This window comes from Alternaria atra (assembly GCF_907166805.1).
Source record: "Alternaria atra isolate CS162 genome assembly, contig: 21, whole genome shotgun sequence".
NCBI lineage: Eukaryota > Fungi > Ascomycota > Dothideomycetes > Pleosporales > Pleosporaceae > Alternaria > Alternaria atra.
The window spans coordinates 1770749-1794149 of record NW_025091319.1 but is presented as its reverse complement, the minus strand read 5'-3'; the positions used below and the strand labels follow the sequence as shown (position 1 = coordinate 1794149).

Genomic DNA, 23401 nt, shown 5'->3' with positions numbered 1-23401 from the left:
CATGAAGCGCGAAGATCCACGTATATGCTGTTACATCTCAATATACCTCCATCCCAACGCAGTTGCTGGGAAGTTCTCCACTTCGACTTGTTTCGTTTCCCCTGGTACCAAATCGAACCCGTTGTCACTCAGTTCCGCATATGTCCCCTCGTCGAAGGTGAAACCCTTGACCGGCTTCGAAGCAGAGACGAAAACCGTCGTCTTGTCTTCCGAGTAGCGCAACTCCACGCCTGAATCGGTAAAAGACAGATACTTGATGGGCTCTGGCCAAGCTATATCGCTAGCAACACATTGGTTATTTATGTCCAATGACGCATGAATGACAAAAGGGTCGGCTTTCGATGGATCAAAAGGCGTTTCCGACTGTTGTGGGCTGTGGATGTGGGCGATGTGGTTAGTTAAGACATCGGTTGTCCCATTTGCTGCAATCCGTACTCTCGTGGAAGCTTTTGTGCCTATCTCTTCTCCTGTCTTGATGGAGATGTAACGTATCGTAACAACACCTTCAACCTCTCTTAGGTTACTATTGGCAATCCAGACATCGTGTTCGACGTCCTGCCACAGCTCTCGCATGTCAATATGCCCCGTGTCACGTTGCCACAGTTCATCAGCCGGTCGCATAGTCCAGCTTTGGTACTTGCGCTGCACGCCAATGACGATAGGGCGCATTGCACGCTTGATCGCGTAGTACGCCGGTTTAGGGACGCTATTGTAATCTACAACCGCCCAGGACATGGTAGGCCAACAATCGTTTAATTGCCATACCAATGCACCTCCACACTTGCGGTCACCAGTCGACCTCCATTGGCGGCGCCAGGATTTGTAAGCCCATGACATTGCATCTGCTTGCATAATCTGGGTGAGATGCGTGAAGCTTTCTAAATCATACTTGATACGGAAGTTCTCGGCGACGTAGCTTATGAGCCGTCGCTCATGACCGATCGCCTTGTTGCGGAAGTCCATCGCCATCGATCCTGGGGAGCGATCTTGTGCACTAGTGACGTACTTCTCAATGGTGGATACGTGAGGATAGGCCTCCATTCCGAATTCAGATATAAATCGTCCGCCCATATCGGGTAGTCGTTGGTAGGGCTCCATAGTGCCGTGCCACACATTCCACTGGTGGACGTCACCGATCGTGGGATCAACCTTCAAAACTTTTGACTTGCCGTTGCCGAAAGGTGAACTGGGTTGGTACGGTACGTTTGAACATTCCTGCTTTATTACGTTTGGGAGAAGATGCTCGTAGATGTACCGTGCTGGAAAGTCGCTCTTGAGCCAGGAGTCTGGGTTCTTATCGTCAGAGTCATACTGTAGCCCGTATCGCTCCACAATTTGGTAATCTTCATTGTTCCCTGCCCATAGCACTATACTCGGATGATTCTCCAAACGTCTGACATTTTGCCTCGCTTCAATTTCCACGCTTCGCAAGTAGTCGGTGTAGGTTGGGTAGTTGGCACATGCGAACATGAAATCCTGCCAGATTAACACGCCGAATTCATCAGCAGCATCATACAGTGCATCGGCCTCATAAATACCGCCTCCCCAGACCCTGAGCATTGTCTGGTTACCATCAGCAGTAAGCTTGACCCAAGCGCGGTAATCATCGGAGGTAAGGCTTGTGAGAAGTGAGTCTGCAGGAATCCAGCACGAACCTCCACAGAAGATATCAATGTCGTTGATACGGAAGTAGAACGATGTGCCATGCGGATCTGGCTCTGTGATCAGTTCAGCGCGGCGAAAGCCAAAGTGCTGAATAATGGTGTGAATCGGAGACGGAGCATCCTGGGCGAAGGCATCGATCCTGATGGTGTACAGGGCCTGTTGCCCATAGCCTCGCGGCCACCAGAGCTCAATGCCATCGACGTCAATGACGGCTTCTGCAAGACCTGACTGATTACTGGTGCTGACGATCACGTCTTCTTCTGCCACAACCTCGTAGCTGTCCTTTCTGAAGACCCCGAAGGCTATAGTATCGACATGACCTTCCCAGTCTACGCTCACTTTAACCTTCGCCGACTTCAGATTTTGCGACAGCTCATACTGCACTCCTCGACTTGAAAGCTGGCAAGTCCACGTCTCGATTGACACCGGCTTCCAGGGTCCACATGTCATGAGGATGGGACCCCAATCCCATCCCCAATGGTACTGTGCTTTGCGAACGGGCCCTCGTGAGGTCTCCGTCTGGTGTACGATAAAGCGGTGCTCTTTGTGCTCTTCCACTAGCTCGAGACCCTTTTTGCGCGCTGACTCGAAGACTATTTCTAATACGTTCTCTTCCAACTCAAGTTTGCCTGAGACGTCGGTCTCGTGCTCGATGAACATATTGTCGGACTTCAAGACCATGCCTCCATTCAGATACACTGAGGCAAAGGTATCTAACCCTCCAAAACGAAGTTTGGTGACCGTCTTTGCTCTCGCGTATTCAGACGGCGCAGCGAAGGTGGTGCGATACGTCCATGTTTCATCGCCAACCCAGCGTACTGCAAGTTCATTGAGATCGTTAAAAGGGTTTGCGATTCTTCCGTTCTTGAGAAGGTCGCGATAGATTTCAGTCGGTGCATCGCAAGCCGATAGATAGGCATTAGTAGAGGAGCGGTCGCCCTGCTTGAACGTCCAGCCCGTCGTCAGCGGAGTTGAGGTATGCGGAATTAGCGTCATGGCGTCCGTTATTTGTGAGCTAGGAGTAGGTTTACATGTTGTTGTAGCTGAGTGACGAAGGCTCGGCGGCTTCTGACCCGCACCCGCAATTGCGCATCGGGTAAACGCATGCGGGGTTCTCTCGAGCTTCTGCTCCCAAGACGCTACTATAAACACAGTCAAACGATCAGCACATCATTAGTCAGTTGTAACCGAGGAGAATTTGCTGATATAATCTGAGTAGCATACTGGAATCGTCGGCAGACTACGACGAAGCTAAAATTTCTCAAATTGTACTTCATGCGCTGCTCAGAATCTCAAAGCCTACAAGATCTGGCGCAAAGCTGTCTCCGTAGCCTCTGAACTCCACCGTGTTCTCTGTGCCTTCAACAAACCCATCAACCTCAATGTGGAGCCGCAGGCTTTCTTCCCAGTCGCCACCAGATAGAGGAAAGGCCCATCTCTTCGCCTCAACACCGTTGACCGCGATCGTCATGTTTCGCGCGTTGTCGCCCCATTCCCAAGCAGTAGTGAAGGCGTAGTCGTAGTTGACGAAGTCGACGCCTACGAGATTCTTACCAGCAGACTGGGCGCTAACATTAGCGAAGAGTACGCTGCTGCTGCGATCGATGTACCCGATCTTCGAGCCGGTGGGAAGACATGCTCCGGTAGCACATGAAAGAACATGTGCTGGTCCGGAAAGCGACGCATCGGCGGCGGAGTGGTACGAGTCTGATTTGAGCGGAGCAGCTGCAACTATGTTGGATAGGACCCATAGTCGCAGTTCATGTCCAGCCAGATCAATCGTCTGGGAGCCGGACACAGCACCAAGGTCTTTCGCGGCCCAAACATCGCGCACATCAGCCGAAGCTATGCCTAGTGATGCAAGCTCGAAGCCTACGGTTTGAGAGTCATTCTTCCAGTTCGCGACCCCCAATACTACTCTTGATCCCGAGAGCTTTCCCATCCAGATATCCCACTCTTCTTCAGTGTCCCGACGGACCAGCATTGCCTGCTGAGCAAGTGGATCTTGGTTGATGGCAATGACTTCTTTGTTTTCCAAGATGTCTACAGAGCTCTGACTGATGCGCTCAGGGTCGACTGCAGCGCCGATAATGAGAGGCGATTTGTTGATAGCCCACATCCCAAAATGAAAGCGCTCTTCCTCTTCTGAAAGGGCGTTGAGTCCAACGCTTGGATTGTCAGCAAGAAACCTCACATGTAGGGCGCTTTACTTACATCAGCATGTCCATGTCTGCAAATGCACCAACAGTCGTATGTCTAAAGTATGGCACCACTTGATTCGTGATGCGCCAAATGCTGCGCCACGCATTGTAGATGTCGTTGCTGATTCGCCACGTGTTGCCAATCTTGGCAGCCCATTCTCCAACGTCGGTACCGATCCCCCACTGACAGACATAGTACTTGATGTCACGATCTACTGCTTCTAACTCGGCCGCCATATGTTGGAAGCGTGCTGGAGACTGTGACTCTGCCGAACTGGAGTCAACCATGGTCGTGTTAGAGGTAGAGTAGCAGTTATCATATCTGCACATTGTTAGCAAAATGAAAAACTTGGACAGAGAGTTGTTTCCCAGGTTATACATACTTCAGACTATCTCCTCCCCACTCAGCGAAGCTCTCGGCATCCAACTGCTCGAATCCCAGACTCGCAGGTAGCACTTCTGACCCACATTGCAGGTATCCAGCGCCAGAATAAAGGCCGAAATCCAGTCCCAAACCGTGGATGAAGTCACCGAGTGCTTTACCACCGGATGGAAAGAGGGTCTCATTCCATTGAAGTTTACCCTCAGCATCTCGGTCTTGTGAGTTCCAGCCGCAGTCGACTGTCACGAAGTTGTAACCAACCTTGTCAAGTCCGAGCTCGACAAGTCCTTGGGCGCTTGTTTTAATCTTCTCCTCAGAAGGGAAGCAGTTCCAAGTGTTATAAGAATTCCATCCCATAGGAGGTGTGGGCGATCTGACCGTTCTGGCTGCGGCTTGCAGGGCGAGACATGCCGACAGGAGTAGTGTAGTAGCCATCGTGATGAGACTTCAATGCTGAGAACAGCGAGCGAGCACACTTATATTCATGGTTCCATTATAAGCTTAATATCCGGCGGTCGCTATGCTACATGCTGGATGACCTCACAGCAAGCAGCGTTACCTCGCCATGGCGCGGGCGACGGAGAAATTGGTCGCGATGCATCAAGTCCCACCTCTTGGCCTGCATCGTCTGGTATAGCGCCGCAACTCGAAGTAGCGATCAACGTGTATACGAGGTGTTTTACAGGGATGGAGGCTTTGTATTCTGGGGTAGGGTGAGAAGAAGATCCGACGTTTGCCCGTGAGGAAGCGAAGGGCGCCCTGAGCCGGGTGACGGAAGCTATAGGTACCCCGCCTAACTTCGCGCGACCAGCCCGATCCGGTAGCCGCGGCCTAATGTCGAAAGAGGCTGCCAAATCACTCCCTACGCAAGCGGACAATGTCGAACTGAGCAAACATGCCAGCGCATTAGAGTATGGAATTACTGATGCGTCAGCCCTCATCGAATACACGTCGTTTACGCGCTCGCAGCGACGGCAACTACAGCTGCTACTTGGTCTGGCAGCTATCACGCTGCCCCTAACAGCGACCATCTATTTCCCCCTCCTGCCTCTTTTGCGCAGACACTTCCATGTTTCGGCGCAGGTCATCAACCTTACGATCACCCTTCATATCGTCTTCCAAGCCATTTCGCCGGCCTTATCTCGGCGTTTTTCAACAGGAAATGTTCTCACCTTGTAGATTCATAGGTCATTCTATACCGTGGACTACTCCTTCGTGGCAACCGGTCTTGAAATCTACAACAAAGTATAGCATTGGAATGAGCTTCCAATTGGCCTACCGTATGTACCATGGGGTGTTGATATCACTGCTGGAATTTACCTCACTCGTAAGCTCATGGACTAAAAGTTATTGTGCAACTGCACGCAGCATTAACATGATGATGCAATGCACTATGGCTGCGACTAGCGTAACGGTGTCACAACCTTTGCTAAATGCTGCTGGTAGAGGCTGGTACGTTATGGTCTCAGGGCTGTGGAGCGTGGTGTCATCAGCATTGTCCGTCGCACTACTAAGATGGAATGGGCTTCCAGTGAAGGAAGGTACGTGGTTCCGCAGCTCCTGGTATCAATCCCTAGTCAGAAAGGAAACTATCCATGCACACTGTCAGTTGCTTTATCAAATATTTGTCCTAGGGCAGAGAAAATAACATAAGGTAACTTTCCATATGTTGAGTGGTATAACGATGCTACAAGGGGTAGGCACGCCCTTGCTGCGGCACAGGTAGCAGATTCATCGAACTTCCACTTGCTGCATGCTGTTAATCTCACCGTATCCCATTGCTCAAAGTCTGTGTTGAAGCAGCTCTCAGGTCCGTCATGCTCAGAAATTCAAAGCTTCTTTCCTTTGTGGACGGAGCATGCGACCGATCTCACAAAGAAGACATCACAATCGATAGCAACATCTTGACACCATTCCCTTTTGGTACAAAACTACTTTCAGACAGCCATTTCGGTGCTTCAAAATGGGCCGTAGCAACAGCGCGGATACACTTTCGCCTACTAGACAGCCGTTGTGACTAGGGATGAGAGTCAGATTAATTGCATTGTGACTAGTCAGTCTATGAAGTAGAATATCCTTCCTATTCGACCAAACAACATCCAGAGTTTTCTACGTAGCTACTGGCGGCTGTGGCCACTTATCCAACACCGTTTCCTCGCCTGTAATCTTAAGCTTGATTTCCGCCTGCGTAGGCTCATCAAGTAGCAGCGTGTACTCTCCCGGATACAAGACGGTGTTACCCATCTGGTCGACCCGCGCCAGCGTGCCGAGCGTGAGGGAAAGCGATGCCATCTTTGTTTGGCCGCCGGAAATATCTCTCAGTCGCGCGTAGGAAACCAGAGTCTTGAGTGGGTAGGGCTTTGGTCCAGCCTCGCCCTTGACGAATGCTAGGGCGACGAAATCAGATGTGCGGTTACCCTTGTTCGTCACAGCAACCTCTAGTGGAGGAACATCGCATAGATCAGAGTACTTTTGCGTGCAATTGCTCATCATGTCCTGGATGTTGTAGGTCAGGCTTTCGCCACTGCTGAAGTTGGCTGCAAATGTGGTGTAGTGTAAGCCAAAACCAAATGGCTGTACGGATTGGTTGTACCAGCGATAAGTACGACCAGGGCTGATGGCATCAGGGCGCAGATTCATATCCAACATGGAGAGGTTCGTGTAGCTTGCGGGATACTGCGTGATTGGTAGACGGCCGGCGACTGCATGCGCGCCAGAAATGACTTGCATGACCGCTGATCCACCGTCTTGACCGGGCCAGTTCGCCCAAATAACCGAGTTGACACCTTCCATGGACAGAAGAGGTGAGTTGTCGACCATGTCGCCCAGCACAACGACAACAAGGGGCTTGCCGAGCTGAGCCAACTTGGTAATCAGTTCGACTTGTGCGCTAGGCCAGCTGATGTCGGTACGATCGAAACCCTCTGCTGCTGCTGAAGTATCCAAGCCGCCGAAGTAAATAATGTAGTCGGACCCCTGCGCTGCATTGAGCGCATTCGTCGTCCAGTTGTCTCGAGCACTTGAGTTCTGCAAGATAGGACCTGTAGCGATTGACATGTTCAAACCAAGTTGCGTACCAGCATAAACCGGCGTACGCAGGTAGGGAGCAGGGCCGCTATAGATACCAGACAGCTTTGAAGAGTCGTTAGCCCAGAACCCGATCATGGCGACGTTGGTCCCATTGGAGAGTGGCAGTGGAAGCGTATCATCGTTCTTGAGCATGACTAGACCTTCTGATGCGATTTGCAGAGAAAGTCGCTGTGCCTCCGGCGTGTTAACATCTTTAATGCCCAAGTTTGCATACACAGCTCCAGCGCCATCAAAGTACCCGGCGCGGACTAGCCCTTCATATTGACGTATAAGAGCCCTGTCTACAGTGGAGATATTCATAAGTCCTTGGCTCCAAGCTCCAGGAATATCAGAAGATCCTGAGTACTCGCAGCTGTTGTCCATGCCAGCGTTGAACGCCACCGCTGTGCCTTCGGCTAGCGTGTTGGTGTAATTGTGGTTCTCAGAGATATCGGCGACTGCCTCACAATCACTGGTGATGTAATTGTTACTATCCGTCCAATTCCAGTGATCGCGCAAGATGGTCTGGAGAACATATGTATCGGCACAAGTGGGGACACCATTGACCGCGTTGTAGGAACACATGAAGGATCCGACTTTCGAGTCTCGTGCGCATTGCTGGAATGGCGGCATGTAGTACTCTGCCAGATCTTGCATCGAAATCTTGGCGTCGAAATGATGGCGGTCGGTGCCTCCCCAGGCCTCCATGTCGTAGCCAACATAGTGCTTGCACGTCGCAATGATCTTCCGTTGAGCTTGGTTACCCTCTAGTCCTGCGAGTAGGCTCTTCGTGTAGCCCTTGATTCGGAGTATGTCTTCTCCTGGCGTTTCTGAGCCCCGACCCCAGCGAGGATCGCGGAATGGGTTGATGTCGGGAGTCCAGAAGTCTACCGGGGCTACACCGCCATTACCGAATGCACGCGCCTCGTTTCCAATGATGTTGGCGATCTGGTAGATGAGGTCATCGTCAAAGGCGGCTGACATGAGCAAAGGCATGGGGAAAGAGGTAGCATTCGTGAACGGTTTGGTGAAGTTGATTCCTGGGGCTCCAGCTACACCGTGCAATGCTTCTCCCCACCAATTGTAAGCTGGAAGGCCGAGTCGAGCGGCACCCTTGGATTTACTATATCCATTAGCTTGGTGGATCATGAGACTCGCAGTGAACACCTACCTCATCAGATTATCGAGCTTCTCTTCGGTTTCCATCGCCGCGACAAGAGCTGCTGCCCTCTCGGTTGGCGTGGCATTGACATCGCAAATCTTGTTGTCCTTCAACGGGCCATTGACACAGTCAGGACCGATCGCGTAGGTGGTCGACAACAATGCAGCACCAAGCAGAAGGATAGATGATGTGGAATGCACCATGGTTACGACTTGTAAACTTCTGTTGCTAGACGATACAGGTACATCTTCTTGAGACAGCCGACCCTTTATGACTTCCCCGCGGTACCACTACCCAAGACCATCGAGTTGCCAAGGCACTGAATTAAGCCGGAACAGAAGCCGACGATGCACTACCCAGCCTCTGCTCAAGGACATGATGACAATTGACCGTGCTACCCCGCGTATACGAGCCCCGGATCTACATGGTGTTGCTCCATGATCGACCCGTGATAATAGACGACATTCAGCCACCGGCTTCAACAGAACATGATACGCATGTCATATCGCATCACTTTACATGTATTCGCATCACCCGTAGTGCCTCGGTTGAACTTTAAGCGACTGTTGAATTACAGCCGCAACGCTCGAGTAGCGTAACGGCGAGTAGCTAACAAAGGGATAGTTCGTACACGCCTGGAAAAAATCGGCTGTAAGCAATGCAGCCAGCGCTTAGCTGCCTTGGCCGTCCATGGACTTCTTTGGAAAGACTTTGCTGCTCAAATCGAACACGGGCAGCGGGCATGGGATCCCAACGGCTTCGCAAGCGGTAAGAATTGCAAGGTACCAGCCAGATATCAGGCCTAAAAAGCCAAACCCTCCCGCGCAACGTAGCAAGGTGTTGATGTGTTCAAGATCGGCTTCCGTGGTGGCAGATGCGACAGAGAAGTCTGCGGCAGCGATGAAGGCGAAGAGCATGACGAGACCAAAGAATGTGGCGGTGAAGAAGAGGTTGACACGAAGCGTGCCGATCAAGAAGACAAAACTAGCGAGTACCCTGCATGATGGTTAGATGTCGGACAAAGCTGCATACAGTGAGTGGGTGAGCCATCTTACATTGAGACGTTGTGGAAGCCTTGAGATGAGTTGTAGGCTGCGCCATTTGCGCCTCCTAGTTCGGCGAATGCAGAGGTAGTCTGGTGTATAGGATCTTGCTGATACGCCAGACTACCCCAATGGCTACCGTAAATGAGGAAAACCGCCATAGGGAACGCTAGCACAGGTCAGAATCGAACAAACAGCACATGGAAAACTACATACTGTTACCAAGGACAAACTCGGCAATACCAGCGACATTCATGGCCAAGGCGCCGAAGAAGTAGTAGTCGGCACTGAGGCCGACCAAGCTCTGCGGAGCGACGGCTCCCTGGAAGCCGCAGAGGATCAGGATGGTCGAAGTATATGGCACCAAAAAACCGATGAGACCCAGCAATGTTGGATTGGCAAACCGTTTTGCGAGATCTCCACGGCGCGGGGCAGACGGCTGGAAGAAGAGACGCTCATACTGCTCGGGAGACAGAGCTACAGTGACCTGGCGGCTCAATGGCGAACCGCTGCCTGAAATTCCCATGCCATTGTGCTCGGTCATCTCGTGATCGATCTTCGCAGTCTCAGTCATGGTGGAAGGAAGTTGACCCTTTTAGTGTTGACGATGGTAGGATCGCGAGCGGGATGAAGAGGCAGAGAACAAGGGTTGTGAAGAAGGACTGAGGGTGTGTGATTGTATCTTCGCAGGGGGCGATATGATGACTATATCGTGACACCAGGCGATCTGTCGTGCAGACGAAATACGGTACGCCTCCGACAATCCAGATCTTATCGTCATCTCTCGATCGAACCGAGGCATATTCCCTATGAACGGCAACACATCCCCAGACTTCTCCATTTCTCCGCACCCAACTCCATACTCGCTACACTGTCCGAGCACGGCACGGGTTGCAGTGTCATGTTCGATTGAGCCCGAGAGCCTGGGACGCACTGGTTGGTGGACGGTAGGCAGGACGGCAGATCAAGCGTTGTCAAGCGTGCGAAGCATTGCGTTCCGCGGACTCGGCAACGTCGCGCTAGGCAGAGAAGAGGCAATAGGCCGCAAATGACATCAGTAGCGGACGCCTTCCGTTTCCACAGCCGGTAGTGCTTTCTCTATTTCTCCAAGGTAGGAAATTCATGGCTATAATCTTTTGATTTAGGTACGCCGTAAGTTGTATACGCACTAGAACGTATTGTATTTGCCTGTTCATCATAGCGTTGAAGGCATTTTTCGTCCACCGGATGCGCACTCCGCTTCCAAGCTTCAATCTTCCGCTTTTCGTCCAGAATAGCGGCATTGTTCGGGTCAGCAAGAGCCGTTGTGTCGATTGTGTCGAACTGCAAGTGGGATAATGGCCGGCTCTCCCTACGATCTCATGAACTTCGCATATCGAAATCTACTCTTCGTCTGTTGTGCCGAGGAGGGCTTCCATGAGTGCTTAACCCCCTGGTATCCTTCCTGGGTACTAGTTCTCATAGCATCGTAGGCGTTTCGGGTGCCGGGCATGATATGGCGGTGTCTTTCTTGCAACCACTTGATTACGATGGTCACCATGTCCAAGTTAGGTGTAGTATAACTCTGCAACCTTTGCTATGAATGAAGAACCGCCTTGTTAAACGAGGCGAGTCCATGAAGCCTACCGCAGTGCGCTTCGTCGATGTCGCTTTTTGACTTCAGATCACTGCTCTAGACAACCACTCTTTCTTTGCTTGAACAGTCTTGTGCCCTGAGCCTTTCCCGCTGTTGATTACTACAAAAGCGCGTTGGTGTCGTCGAAATTGTCTCGTGTAAAGTCCGTTATAGCTGGCTGCAGGAAAGATTCGTAGACTATGCCACTAATGGTGACGCTGGGCATATCACGAAACTCTCGGCGGAATGGTTTCAATGATTCTTCTTATATTTTCATAGAGGGGAAGTATGTCATTGGGGCTCCCAGTTGATACGGTGGGCGTCTGGCGACCGGTGCGAGGTTGATGGTTTATGTCATCACAGTTTAGTAATCTTCCAAACGCCCGTCTCCTTGCAGAATAGCGTGACATGGAAGTTCAAGATCGAGGAAGTGAAAGGCAGGCATTTCTGCAGATTGTTTGAGCCTGTCCAAGATGGGACGTTGGGGTTGTAGTCAAGGTTGCAGAACATATCGTGCGAGGCTCGCGCTATGGAGTGGTTGAGTGGGCATTTCTATCTGTCTGATACATTGCAGATTGGTATCATTACCGCAGTTTGACGGGTCCTTGTGCCAAACGAACAATGATTGAAGTTTGTTGGATGACTTTATTTACAGGCTTCCATTGGGTCTCTTGTACACTGGAATCGATGCTTCCGGATCGTATCTGGACTGAATGATCTTACTGCCCGGTGGGAAAGTCTTTTTGGATCCATCGGGCAGTTCGATTTCCTTTCGCGCGTCGTCCGCTATCATCCACGCGCTCTTCAGGCCCGCCTGTCTTGCAATATTTTCTTTCACCCGATACACGATTTCGGGTCGTGGGACAAAGTTGCTTATGTCTTCCAGGGCAGTACTCTCCTCTAGCTCATCAGGCGTAGCTGTAACCCAGGTTGGGTTCATGTATCGCTCTTTGATGTGGTCAAAACCTACACAGAAAAGTGTTTCCTGATCAAAGTCATCAGGAGTTGGGTAGGGCACATCGACAGCGTCCATGGCTTCGCGAATGTCCGTATTGGCGATACTGTAATTGGTGTACTGGATAACAACATCGCGGATGTCCATGCGTACCTTGTAAAGAGTGTTCAGGCTCTCGGCTTGTCCATCTTTGATATCATCTTCGTCAGCAAAGCGGTCGAGATACCAGATGCCGCCATCATCCGGCGTTCGGGAGTCGATGACAAGTAGGGGGTCTGCTTCAAGATAGGCCCGCCTCAGTTCCACATGCGAAAGATCTGACCATTCGCGCCTGTCGCTGATGAAGAGCTCTTCTGCAGGGCTCGGAGAGCACATGGTAGCGCCGATACCGAACAGCTCTTGCACTCTGTCGAGCTGAGCGGGTGTAAGATCGGCGGTAAGGATAGCGAAGAGACGCTTCTTGGCGTAGTATAATGCAGGGTTGTAAACCATGGCTGTGGAGTTGCTCTGCAAGTGAGTATCATACAACTCGAGGAGAGCGGATCTTCCATGTCTTTAATGGTCGCAGCTGCATGGTTACCAAATTGTCAGCACGGAACCTCATCTCACGCCTGATCAACCTTCAAGGCTACACAGGATCGTCCCAGGCTCGAAACTGTTCCCATTGGACGAAATGCTGACAGTGTGAAGAAGGGAAGAAGTTAGTGCCGGATGCCTAGATTGTGATGAACCTTGAACTCAATGTTAGGTATTAGTATTGAGACAAAGGCAGTTCCATTTACGCGTTCAAAGTGGCCAATGACGTAAAAGCGGGTTTGTAGCATGGATGTCTTGTGTCCCGCGTTGATGCCTTAACATGTTCCTGGCTATAGTATGCGTAGTGGGGGAGCTGCAAGCCACTATGATCGGAGCCTGAAGATGGGCTGCATTGGCTCCATCAGTTCCGGCCCACGTTGACGCCGAACATCAATACAGGTCAATGCAAGGTGATAAGTCCAACGTGTACTCTCTTCAGTGGTCGGGACTGTGATGATGGGCGGCGAGAGTGAAACTGGGTGCTGATGCTGGGTGTGTTGTCGTTGTCTGTCTCGGCGGGTGTTGAAGCTATGAGACCCTGCTTTTGCCATCCCCACATACATCTTCCAGCCCGGCGCATGAGGAAGTCGCGACCATAGCGCGACAGCTACTACTATCCTCTTCTATTCCACAACTACCAGGCCGTCGATTCTCGCACACCCCACCTACAGTAGTGTGAGATTCAGAGTGCATTGATCAGCATAGACCCCTGAATCGTCGCGCCGAATGGCCACGACTCCCCCGGCTCGCGACAGAGCTTCTTCGGAAAGCTTGCCAGTCGGGAGTCCGCTCCCCAAGAAACTGCCCGCCCCCTCAACGCCTACGAGTTCAATCCGTCGCAAGATGGCTGCCAATGCGCCTTCGTCAGCCTCCAAAGATGGTGTTCCACCTCGTCGACCGACTGCATCCAGTGGCACTGCTGCGAGTGCCCGTCGACCGGCTGCGGCATCAACAAGCACCGCGAGAACAGCCACGAACGCGTCAAAGGCCCCCACCACGGCGACATCGCGCACGAGTACAGTCGGATCCAGCTTGAATAAGCCGCCAACGCGTCCAGCGACAGGGACTACAGCCCGTAGAACCATCTCGTCTTCCAAAACCACATCGGATGCAGAGCCAGACCTTTCATCTGTCACTTCGGGCGATGAGAAGAAGAGAACCACAGTGCGCCGGACGCCCGTCACACCAAGTGCTTCGCGACCATCGCCGGCCAAGCCAACGTCGCGGCAATCCATTGCGCCCTCTACCACGACGACTGCAGCCAAGCGTCCCGCAGCAACGCGCCCATCCGCAGACGCAGCGACGACCCGCGCAACCCCACGTGCCTCCCTTGCTTCATCCACACGGCCGACCCCTACTCGACCCACTACTGGAGCACGAGCTGCCGGCGCAACACCAAAGGTGCCGTCAGGCAGCGCGAAGAAGCTGTCCGTCTCTGCCCCTCCACCCCCAGCACAGGAGACCGAAGATACAGCAGAGGAAGCGTGAGTGACACCATGAACACTACAGTAGCCATGTTTTAATTCGTCCGCAGAGAAAGCCCCGTCATTATATCTCCTCGCCGCCATGCTCCCCTCAAAGACAAAGCGGCGTCGGACAACGAAGCCGGAAACCGCAGGAGCGCTCTCGAGCCCATCAGGGCATCGCTGGCGAAACTCGGCGAAGAGTCGCCGCGACCGGATACTGCGCCGACGGGACGTGCCGAGATGGATGTGGAGATGAAAAGGCGGAGCGCTCAGATCATGCAGGACTTCTTCAAGGAGACCAGCTTACGCGACAAGCTGCAGGAGCAGTGCGAAGACCTCACCCGTGAAGTCGACAACCTACATTCCGAAAAGGACAAGTTGCGCAAACAGTTGGCGGATGCTCAGGCCGCCATCGTCGAAAAGGACAAGGCCATCTCAGGCGGCTCAGATGCCTCGCCATCACAGCACCGCGCCCACACAATCCTCGTCGAGGACATGGAAAAGAAGTTTGCGAGAGAGACCAAGCAGTTGGAAGAGCAGAGCCAACAGCTCGAGGAGGAGAAAAAGTTGGCCCAGGAGAGAGAAGCTACTGAAGCTGCCAAAGCCAGCGAGCTGCAGCAGGTCCTTGACGATCTAAATGCCGAGTTGGAACAACAGGGCCGACAGTGGGACGAGGAGAAGAAGAGGCTTGTTGAGCAAGCCACGCAGATTGAGGAACTCACCCAGGAGGTTACCACACTTCGGCAAGAGCGCGACAGCCTTTCGCAAGAGCTGAATATTGCCAAGAAAACACTGGAAAACCTCGAGACGAAATTCACAGAGCTCGAGCAGAGCCAGTCGGACAATCTCCGTGCGCGCGATGCTAAGATCACCGAGCTGACCAAGACTGTCGACGAGTACGTGGAAGAAGTTGCCTCTCGGGAGGAGAGACACAACAACGCCCTGCAAGAAGCACAACGATCCCTCGAATCAAAATCATCCGAGTCTTCGGCTGTCGTTGAGCAACTCCAATCCGAAATCGAATCGATACACCAGAAGCACACGGACGAATTGCGCCTCAAGGAAGAGACAATCGCATCGCACCTCCAGACCCAAAAAGAGCTACAAGACGATATTGCCAAATTGCAAGAGCGGGCCGACCAAGTGTCGGCAGATCTAGAAAAGGAACGTAATGCGCACGCGGAACAGATGCAAGCCAAGATCGAGGAGCTACAGAAGAGTTCAGAGGATGAGCTGCGGGCGAGAGAAGACGAGCTTTCCAGCCATCTCAAGTCCATCGATGGCCTTCAGGAACAGATCGTGGCGCTCCAGCAAGGCTCAACTGATGGCGCCAGAGTAGCTGAAGAGCTCCACAAACAAATTCGAGATCTGAAGGAGTCACACGAAGCTGCAGTCAAGGTCAAGACTGATGAGAGTGACGAGCTTGTCCGACAACTGGATGCCATGAACGATCAGCTTACCACCGATGCTGCCGAGGTCGAACAGCTTAGAGAAGAGACAGCTAGTCTGCGCAGCACCATCGAGACACTCGAAAAAGCCTCTCAGCAGCAGGAATCTCAATACGCTTCCGATATGGCTAAAGTTCAAGCTGAGTTGAACGAAGCGAACAAGAAGATGGAGGCACACAAAGCAGAGCTTGACACGATGCATAACAAGCACAAACAAGATCTCCGCGTCATTGGTGAGGACTACGAGCTTGAGATTGAGTCGCTGAGAGCAGATCTGGAAGGAGACGCCACGAAGCGACTCAATGCTCTGCAAGCTGATTACGACTCACTTGTTGCTGAGAAGAATGATACCTTAAAACATCACGAGGAGACACTTGCTGATCGATCCAGTGAATTGGAAGCTCTGAAGAAGGAGCTGGCGGACGCCAAGGACAACTCCGCTCTCGCAACACAAAATCGTGATGATGCTCTTGCCAAACTCAAGGATACCGAAGAGGAGAAGGCCGCTCTCGCGGAGGCTCATGGCACTTCCCAGTCACTAGTCATTGATCTTCAAGCCCGCGTCGATGTCCTCACCCAGGAGGTTGCTGCTGTCGAAGGTCTCCAGTCTAAACTAAACAGGCTGGAGGAGGAGAAGGCAGCTACAATAGATGCACACACTATGTCTCAGTCAATTATTGCCGATCTACAAGCTCGTCATGACTCCTTGTTGGAAGACAAGACTTCAGCTGAAGATGCTCATAGTCGTGCTATCGAAGCTTTGAAGCAAGAATCCGAGAGCCAGTCGAAACAGCTACTCGGTGAGCTGCAATCTAAGTATGATGCTCTGTTGGCAGAGCAGAAGGCTGCCGAGGAGGAACACCACAGCGCCATCCAATCTTTGAAGCAGAATGCTGATGCCGCTTCCAAGCAAAAGATCGATGAGCTTCAATCCAAGTACGACACTCTGCTACAGGAGAAAACTGCAGCCGAGGATACACATGAACAAGCCATGGAATTTCTGAAGCAAGACTCTGAAACGCGGTCAAAGCAAATAACCACTGAACTGCAATCGAAGTACGATGCTTTGCTAGAAGAGAAGGAGGCCGCCGAGGACGAATACCGTAAGACCATCGAATCTCTGAAGCAGAATGCCGATGCTTCTTCCAAACAAACAATCGACGAGCTTCAATCCAAATACGATACTTTATTACGCGAGAAGACTGCAGCCGATGAAGCGCATGAAAACGCCATGGAAGCCTTGAGGAAAGACTCAGAGAGCACGTCGAGACAACTTCTTGAAGAGCTTCAGACCAAGTACGACGCACTGTTAGAGGAGAAGGCAGCGACTGAAGCAACACACTCGCAGACGATAGAAGCTTTGAAGGCGGAGTCGGAGAGCACGACCAAATCAATTCTAGGCGAACTTCAGACCAAATACGATACGCTGTTAGAAGAGAAGTCTGCAGCAGATGAGGAGCATAGCCGCGCTATCGTGCACTTGAAGGAGGAAGCAGATGACACGTCCAAACAGCTACTGGCCGAGCTTCAAGCCAAGTACGACCAAGTGCAAGATGACATGAAGAGCACATCTGAAGCTTTGAATGCTTTGCAGTTGAAGTACGATGCCATCACAGGGGACATGAACAGCAGTGTAGGGAGCTACAAAGCTGAAATTGAGAGTCTACAGAGTAAGCGGGATGAGCTCTCTAAGCGGCTTTCAGACCTTGAAAAGAACCACGCAGATACGCTCACCGAGCAATTGATGACTCAAGAAACGCACGCCAAGACACTCGAAACGCAACAAGCTGAGATCGAACAAAAGTATGCTAGCTTGCTAGAGATCATGCAAAGCGATGCAGATCGACTGGAGCAAGAGAAATCAGCGGCGCTGTCAGGAAAACAGTCTGCCCTCAATGAGCTTGCTGCTCTTAAGAAAGAGCTGAACGCTGAAATTGATGAACTCAAGAAAGGACAATCCACGAGAAATCAGGTTAGCCCAACCGGAACCGATGAGATAGCCCAGAAATACGAGAACCTTCTCGCCGAGAAGGCTGTCGCCGACAAGGAGCATCAGGAAGCCATGGCAAAGCTCAAGGAAGCGCTCGCGCAGGACCATGAGCAGGCACTATTGAAGCTGCAATCTGAGTATACCGCGCTACAGGAAAAGGCCGCCAGGACAGATCAAGAGCAAAGTGATGCTATCGAGCTACTGAAGGAGGAATTCAGGGCCGGCCATTCAAACGACATGCAGGCCCTACAGCAGCAGCTTGAAGCTATGCAGAAACGACACTCTGATCTTACGGAGCAGAAGGCATCCATAGATCATGCACATGAGGAAGCTATCAGTGAGCTGATGGTGGGTATGGAGGCTAGCACCACCGACGCTTTGCAGCAACTGCGGGAGAAATACGATGCTCTCGCCGCTGAGTTAGAAGCAGAACGTCTCCATCATGCTAGCGAGCTCGAAGCTGTAAGACGAGAGGCAGCTGAACAGCAAAGCCGAGATAAAGACACGGCAGGGCAGAGCCAAAGTCCAGAGGCTGTCGATACCTCCGCATCGGATGCGGCGATATACGAAGAAAGGCTTCGCGTACTTGAGCGGGAGCGGGATGAAGCCATCAGGGCTGCTGAAGAAGCAGAGGATCGTATCGATACCATGAAAGGCGAGGTTGTGCGCAAGCATCTAGCACGCGTCGAGCCTCTGGAGAAGGAGAACGCCTTTCTTACCGACAAAATCGACCGCCTTGAGGCTATCATAGCCGCTGGCGATCGTATCGCTCGTGCCGCAGCCACCCTAGGCGAGAAGCGCAACATCAACACTCTGGCCGAAGAAGACGAAGATGAAGCCGAAGACGCTTGGCCTGGTGCTCAACCCCCTAGACTAAACGGCACCGGTGACCACAAAGACGTGGTCGGAACTGTAAGTTAAACCCGGCCCTGTATGTGATTTTTTTTGCTTTTACTCGTCGCACATGAGATACAGACAGCTAATCTGCCGCTAGCAGATAGCAGCTATGCAAGAGTCTCTAAAGCAGCTCGCTGAGCTGAACAACGAAGCAATCTCCGAGAGCACCATGACGGCCCAGAAACTCACCATGGACCAAGATTAGTCCTTTGGTTCAGCGTTGAAGGTCTGTGGCAACGTACGAGTGCTCATGACGCGCATGCTTTTTTCTCTTCTTCGACACTTATTGTTATAATGCTTGTTCCTCACTCTTCGCCATTCTCAGCATAAATTTGCTTTATTTAGATCATGGCACTATACCCATCTCAATGTACTATCGTCGTTTATGAAGACCTTTCTATTACCAAGATACCTTGTGAAGTTTTGACCTTGAACGTGTTTGTTGTCTTTGGTAGTTTCAGTATGGTCCGACCTGGGTTCATCGCGAAGGATTCACGAGTTAGCATGCAATCATCAAGATGTTATGTACGGAGAAGAGAACGTGTATCAGTAAAACATGATAGGAGAAAACGGACGATATTGAACAAAGTCATGATGGATATTTGATGAACTTTACAAAGGCGCAGCCAACAGAATCGAAGAAAGTATATATATACAAGAAGCTTTTCCTCCTTACTCATCATCACTCAAAAGATGTCTTTCTCTCATGCTCTAAGACTGGTAAGAGTCCAAGAAGCTAGCCCTTCCGAGCTTCTGGGCGTGAATGTGCTCCCGCACAACGACAGGGCTGACTGGCTTGTGGCCAGCCAACGCGCGCCTGGTCAGGCTGTCATGACGACGGGAGACAGGCGCAGAGCGGCCGCGGTTGGAGTCGGTTGCCTGGAGGCACTGCGAGTAGTAATCATTCTGTACTACGCACTTCCAGCCATTGGCACATGTGGTAGGACCAGTGAAGCCTGTACCACCGCAGCGTTCGTAAGCTCCGGCAGTAGCGGGCTGAGCTGGCTCAGCAGGTGAAGGTGTTGTAGCAGGGGCAGACTCGGCCGGCGCTGAGGGAGTCGAAGGTCCGGCAGGCGAAGAAGCAATAGGGGAGGCAGATTCAGCAGGTGCTGCAGACTCGACGGGTGCCGCGGATTCTACAGGTGCGGCGGTGGGGGCGGCAGGCGAGCCTGTACCGATGGGTGCTGCGGAAGAAACAGCGGGAGCTACGGGGGTCGCAGCAGGTTCGCTAGAGCCGGCAGCCTCAGGGACAGCAGGAGTAGTGCCACTAGCGGGGCTATCACCAAGCGCAAGGATGCGGGCAGCAGCAGCCTCAGCGGCAACCATGACGATAGCTTGAGTGTTACCGGTAGGAAGATCGGGGTGGATGGAGGCATCGACGACGAACAAGTTGTCGGTGCCATAGACTTTGGTGTCGGTGTCAACAACAACACCAGCATCGCCCTTGGTTCCCATCTTAGCTGTACCGACGTAGTGGCTTCCGGTCTTGAAGGTCTTAATGAGATCCGCGCCAGTGACGTTGGAGACACCGGTAGGGGCAATCAGGGACAGAGTGGAGTTGCCGCCTTGTGTCATGGCAATCAAACGGTCCATCATCATGGTAATGGCTTCAGTGTCGACGTCCGAGGTCATGTGAGGGTTGGTGATGAAGGTAGTAGCGCCGTCAGCAGTGATACCAAGGCTACCGACAGACTGCAGACCGTGGGTGATATAGACCTTCATCTGGATGGTGTTGTCGGCAGGGGAGTTGCAAGTACCCTGGAAGAAGATCTCGCTGCCATCAGTGGTGTTGACAGATGACCACCAGTTCAGACGTTGACCAGACTGTGCGAGCATACCAGATCCCTTAGCGAACAGGTCGATAGTAGTCTGGTTGGGGCTAGTGAGAGCCTCCTCGTCAGTTCCGGAGAGAGGTGTGCTGGTGTTGAACTTGACAGTGAAGATGGGGTGGTCCTTGATCTCAGCACCGACAGGGAGGTCGATCCAGTCAGCTTCATCGGGGAGAGTAACACCGCTGCTGCCGCTAGCAACAGTCTGGAGCTGGTCGGCGGGACCAATACCAGAGTTGAAAAGGATACGGGGAGTGGACATCGATCCGGCCGCAAGGATGACACTGCCTCCAGCATTGACGTTGTAGATGACGCGCTTGCCATCTGCGGTCTCGACCTCGATACCAGAGACGGCCGATCCGTCACGAACAGCGCGGACGACGTTGGTGTTCATCATCAACTCGAAGTTGTCAAGCTTTTGGGCAAGGGGTAGGTAGGTCCTGACGACACCAGAGCGGAGACCGTTGGCAACGTTCCAGGTGGGGTGACCGTAGACGTCGACCTTGGCGTTGGGGTCCTTCACGAAATCGGTCTCGGTCCATCCCTGGCCGGCGAAGAACTTCGACAAGACGTCGTAGGCGCCATCATCGTAGCGAATACCATCCTCTGAGCCGTAGGTCTGTCCAGGGTTGCGTTCGTACAGGCGATCAGCCGCCTCGGCGACATCAGCCCACTTCCAGCCAGCAGGCCACTTGTCGTCGAAGTCACGCTCCTGAGGCTTGACGTACATCATAGCATTGATAGCAGTGCTACCACCTAGAAGACAGCCAGACATGTCCGCAGTGTCGGCGCAGTAAGCGGGGCTGCCGACATCACTGAGGTAGTAACCGTATCCAGGAACATCATACATCGAAACAGTCTCGTTCCAAGGCATGACCTCGGTCTTGCCAGTGAAAGCGTATGATGGGCCACCGCGTTCGACCAAGAGGACGGACGCACCGCTCTCTGCGAGCCTCTCCGCAGCGATGATACCAGCAGCACCACCTCCAGCAACAATGTAGTCGTATGTAGCGTTCGCAACAGTGGCTGTGGTGTTTCCACCAACTGGGGCTGCTGGAGCAGTCGAGTTGCCTCCAGATACGGGTGTGGTAGAGTTACCTCCGCTAGGGGTGCTAGCTACCGCCATGGCAGCCCACTTCTCGAAATCGGGGCTAGTAGCGTCGCTCATGGGCAGTCCAAAAGCTCCGAAGCCAGCGTCATGGTAGTTGAGAGCCGCTCCAGCATCGGTCGAGTCGGCAAGCGCTTTGTTGGAGTAAGCCCAGCCCATGATGTTAGTGCTAGGGGCCTCGTAGATGACGAGGCCGGTGGACGGATCCTCGCTGATGCAGTTGGAGCACAGGAACGTGTATGAGAAGGCGGTGTCGTTGACGAAGGTTCCGTCGGGGATCGGAGACATGGTGAAGTCACCAGTCTTGACAGCTGGGTTTGTGTATCCAGTCGCCTCTCTGAAGGAGGCGATGACCTCGCCCTCGTGAGGCCAAGCAACAACTAGCAAGTTGCCAGTCATAGATTGTCCCTGGTTTTGTCAGTGTGCGATTTCCACAACATCGTTTGCTTCCAACGTACCATGCTGAATCCAGCCCAACCACCATCGTTGGTGATAGGGGCTTGGACCTGGACGATGAAGTCGGTAGTAGCCTTTTCCGGTAAGGCATAACCCAGTCTGTAGCCCGACGAGTGGTGAAGACCGCTGAAGGTGATGCCAGTCTTCTCATCAGTGAACTTCGAAGATGTTTGCGCCGAGACGCCAAGTGCTAGAAGGGCAGTGGAAAGAAGGAATGAGCGTGCCATTTTGGCAGTAAGTATGTTGATTGAAATGGAGGAAAGAATGGTGTGGCGCTGCCAACAAAAGAGTGTGAAGCCGTCAAGGCTGTAAAGAATGACTGGAAAGCAACGTTCGTTGAACGAGCAAAGAAAGAGAATGAATGAATGAAAGCGAGAGAGCTTGTACCGAACATATCGCCGCAAGATGTTTCCTTATATGTAGGCTGTGCCATTGCGGGTCAAGAGCCCTCAATCTGCCACTTTCAAGGGTGGAAGGCATCTCCGACCTAGCGCCCGTCGAACAAGCTCACGATGCAGTCTCGCAACGATGTCAACCTGGATTCTGGACCTTGGTGGTCCAGGAACATGGTCCATTGGTCGCGCTACGGGTGTCAAAACGGTCAACTGGCGTTTGCACCACTGTGCTAAGTTAATTACGTGCAGCATGGGCAGAAAAATGCCGACGCACAGTTCGGAAACACAGTCGCGTTCATTCGTTGATCATGGTGTTTCACGTTTGTTTGGCATGAACCTGACGTCGAGGTGGAGTCTAGCTGTTTCGAAACGAATCGCCAAGGCAGGAACCGCCATCCTTTGCAAATTGCGCGTGGGTCGCTGAGCAAAACACCACCTGCTATTGATTGCACCCATGGTTCTCGGACTAGACCGATGAGTCGAGTACACCTTATCTTCTGCTTGTCCCGGTGGTTGTAGGAGTCAGGCCGCCTTGTCGATTATGTGGCTCCGAGTGCGAATGCAAAAAAAGATATGGATCCCATCAATTTGCTGGTATCCATCAGCTTCCAACAAACACTGTCGCAAGGTTCAAGCTGATAGCAACTCCGGAACACCGGCATATGGGGAGAAGAGATGGAACATTGAAGTATCGAAAAGGTGACGCGTTCACGACTGGTGGATTTTGCGCAGGCTGTACGTGGGCGTCTTTGCGTACAAGCGCCCGACAACTCTTCTGCGGAGTGAAGACGACCTCGTGAACCCGAAGGTATATTCCGACGGCTGCTCGATATGAAGTGGCGATTGACGAGATGGAGATGTTTGGCTTGACGTTCAGCGGCCATCGCGTCGCGTCGTACCCGAATCCTAGTCCGCCTGACACTAGCTCAATCAGGAACGACTGAGGCACGGCGCGGTAATCGGGACCGCGAACATGTCAAGCATACGCCGACACATCGATGTGTCCAACACGTCGTTGAACCTACTCCCAACCTAAGGCGGTCTGTGCACTCTTTGGATGAGGAACGAGTCGAACGTGCTGATGATGCGGAGGTGTTCAGGTGGGGTAATCGAATAATCGAACCTCGGTACAGGATGTCGCCTC

The 23401-nt window shown here is 52.4% G+C and overlaps 7 protein-coding genes across 7 annotated transcripts; 1 reads left to right on the top strand and 6 right to left on the bottom strand.

The window, feature by feature from the left end:
* Window positions 1–30: 30 nt before the first annotated feature.
* ALTATR162_LOCUS1015 (uncharacterized protein) lies at window positions 31–2661 on the bottom strand (the record flags this gene model as incomplete). The annotated part of the gene is made up of 1 exon (XM_043308610.1): window positions 31–2661. One exon carries the CDS (start codon window positions 2659–2661, stop codon window positions 31–33), a length of 2631 nt encoding a protein of 876 aa, XP_043164545.1.
* A 277-nt stretch (window positions 2662–2938) lies between these two features.
* Window positions 2939–4683, bottom strand: ALTATR162_LOCUS1014 (uncharacterized protein; the record flags this gene model as incomplete). Its single annotated transcript, XM_043308609.1, has 3 exons — window positions 2939–3833; window positions 3880–4188; window positions 4250–4683. 3 exons carry the CDS (start codon window positions 4681–4683, stop codon window positions 2939–2941), a joined length of 1638 nt encoding a protein of 545 aa, XP_043164544.1.
* A 1674-nt stretch (window positions 4684–6357) lies between these two features.
* On the bottom strand, window positions 6358–8682 carry ALTATR162_LOCUS1013 (uncharacterized protein; the record flags this gene model as incomplete). Its single annotated transcript, XM_043308608.1, has 2 exons — window positions 6358–8440; window positions 8489–8682. 2 exons carry the CDS (start codon window positions 8680–8682, stop codon window positions 6358–6360), a joined length of 2277 nt encoding a protein of 758 aa, XP_043164543.1.
* A 468-nt stretch (window positions 8683–9150) lies between these two features.
* ALTATR162_LOCUS1012 (uncharacterized protein) lies at window positions 9151–10096 on the bottom strand (the record flags this gene model as incomplete). Its single annotated transcript, XM_043308607.1, has 3 exons — window positions 9151–9475; window positions 9535–9691; window positions 9739–10096. The coding sequence occupies 3 exons, from the start codon at window positions 10094–10096 to the stop codon at window positions 9151–9153; spliced, it is 840 nt and encodes a 279-aa protein (XP_043164542.1).
* A 1690-nt stretch (window positions 10097–11786) lies between these two features.
* Window positions 11787–12584, bottom strand: ALTATR162_LOCUS1011 (uncharacterized protein; the record flags this gene model as incomplete). The annotated part of the gene is made up of 1 exon (XM_043308606.1): window positions 11787–12584. One exon carries the CDS (start codon window positions 12582–12584, stop codon window positions 11787–11789), a length of 798 nt encoding a protein of 265 aa, XP_043164541.1.
* A 927-nt stretch (window positions 12585–13511) lies between these two features.
* ALTATR162_LOCUS1010 (uncharacterized protein) lies at window positions 13512–18674 on the top strand (the record flags this gene model as incomplete). Its single annotated transcript, XM_043308605.1, has 3 exons — window positions 13512–14152; window positions 14203–18484; window positions 18567–18674. The coding sequence occupies 3 exons, from the start codon at window positions 13512–13514 to the stop codon at window positions 18672–18674; spliced, it is 5031 nt and encodes a 1676-aa protein (XP_043164540.1).
* A 506-nt stretch (window positions 18675–19180) lies between these two features.
* On the bottom strand, window positions 19181–22089 carry ALTATR162_LOCUS1009 (uncharacterized protein; the record flags this gene model as incomplete). The annotated part of the gene is made up of 2 exons (XM_043308604.1): window positions 19181–21814; window positions 21865–22089. The coding sequence occupies 2 exons, from the start codon at window positions 22087–22089 to the stop codon at window positions 19181–19183; spliced, it is 2859 nt and encodes a 952-aa protein (XP_043164539.1).
* Between the last annotated feature and the right edge of the window lie 1312 nt (window positions 22090–23401).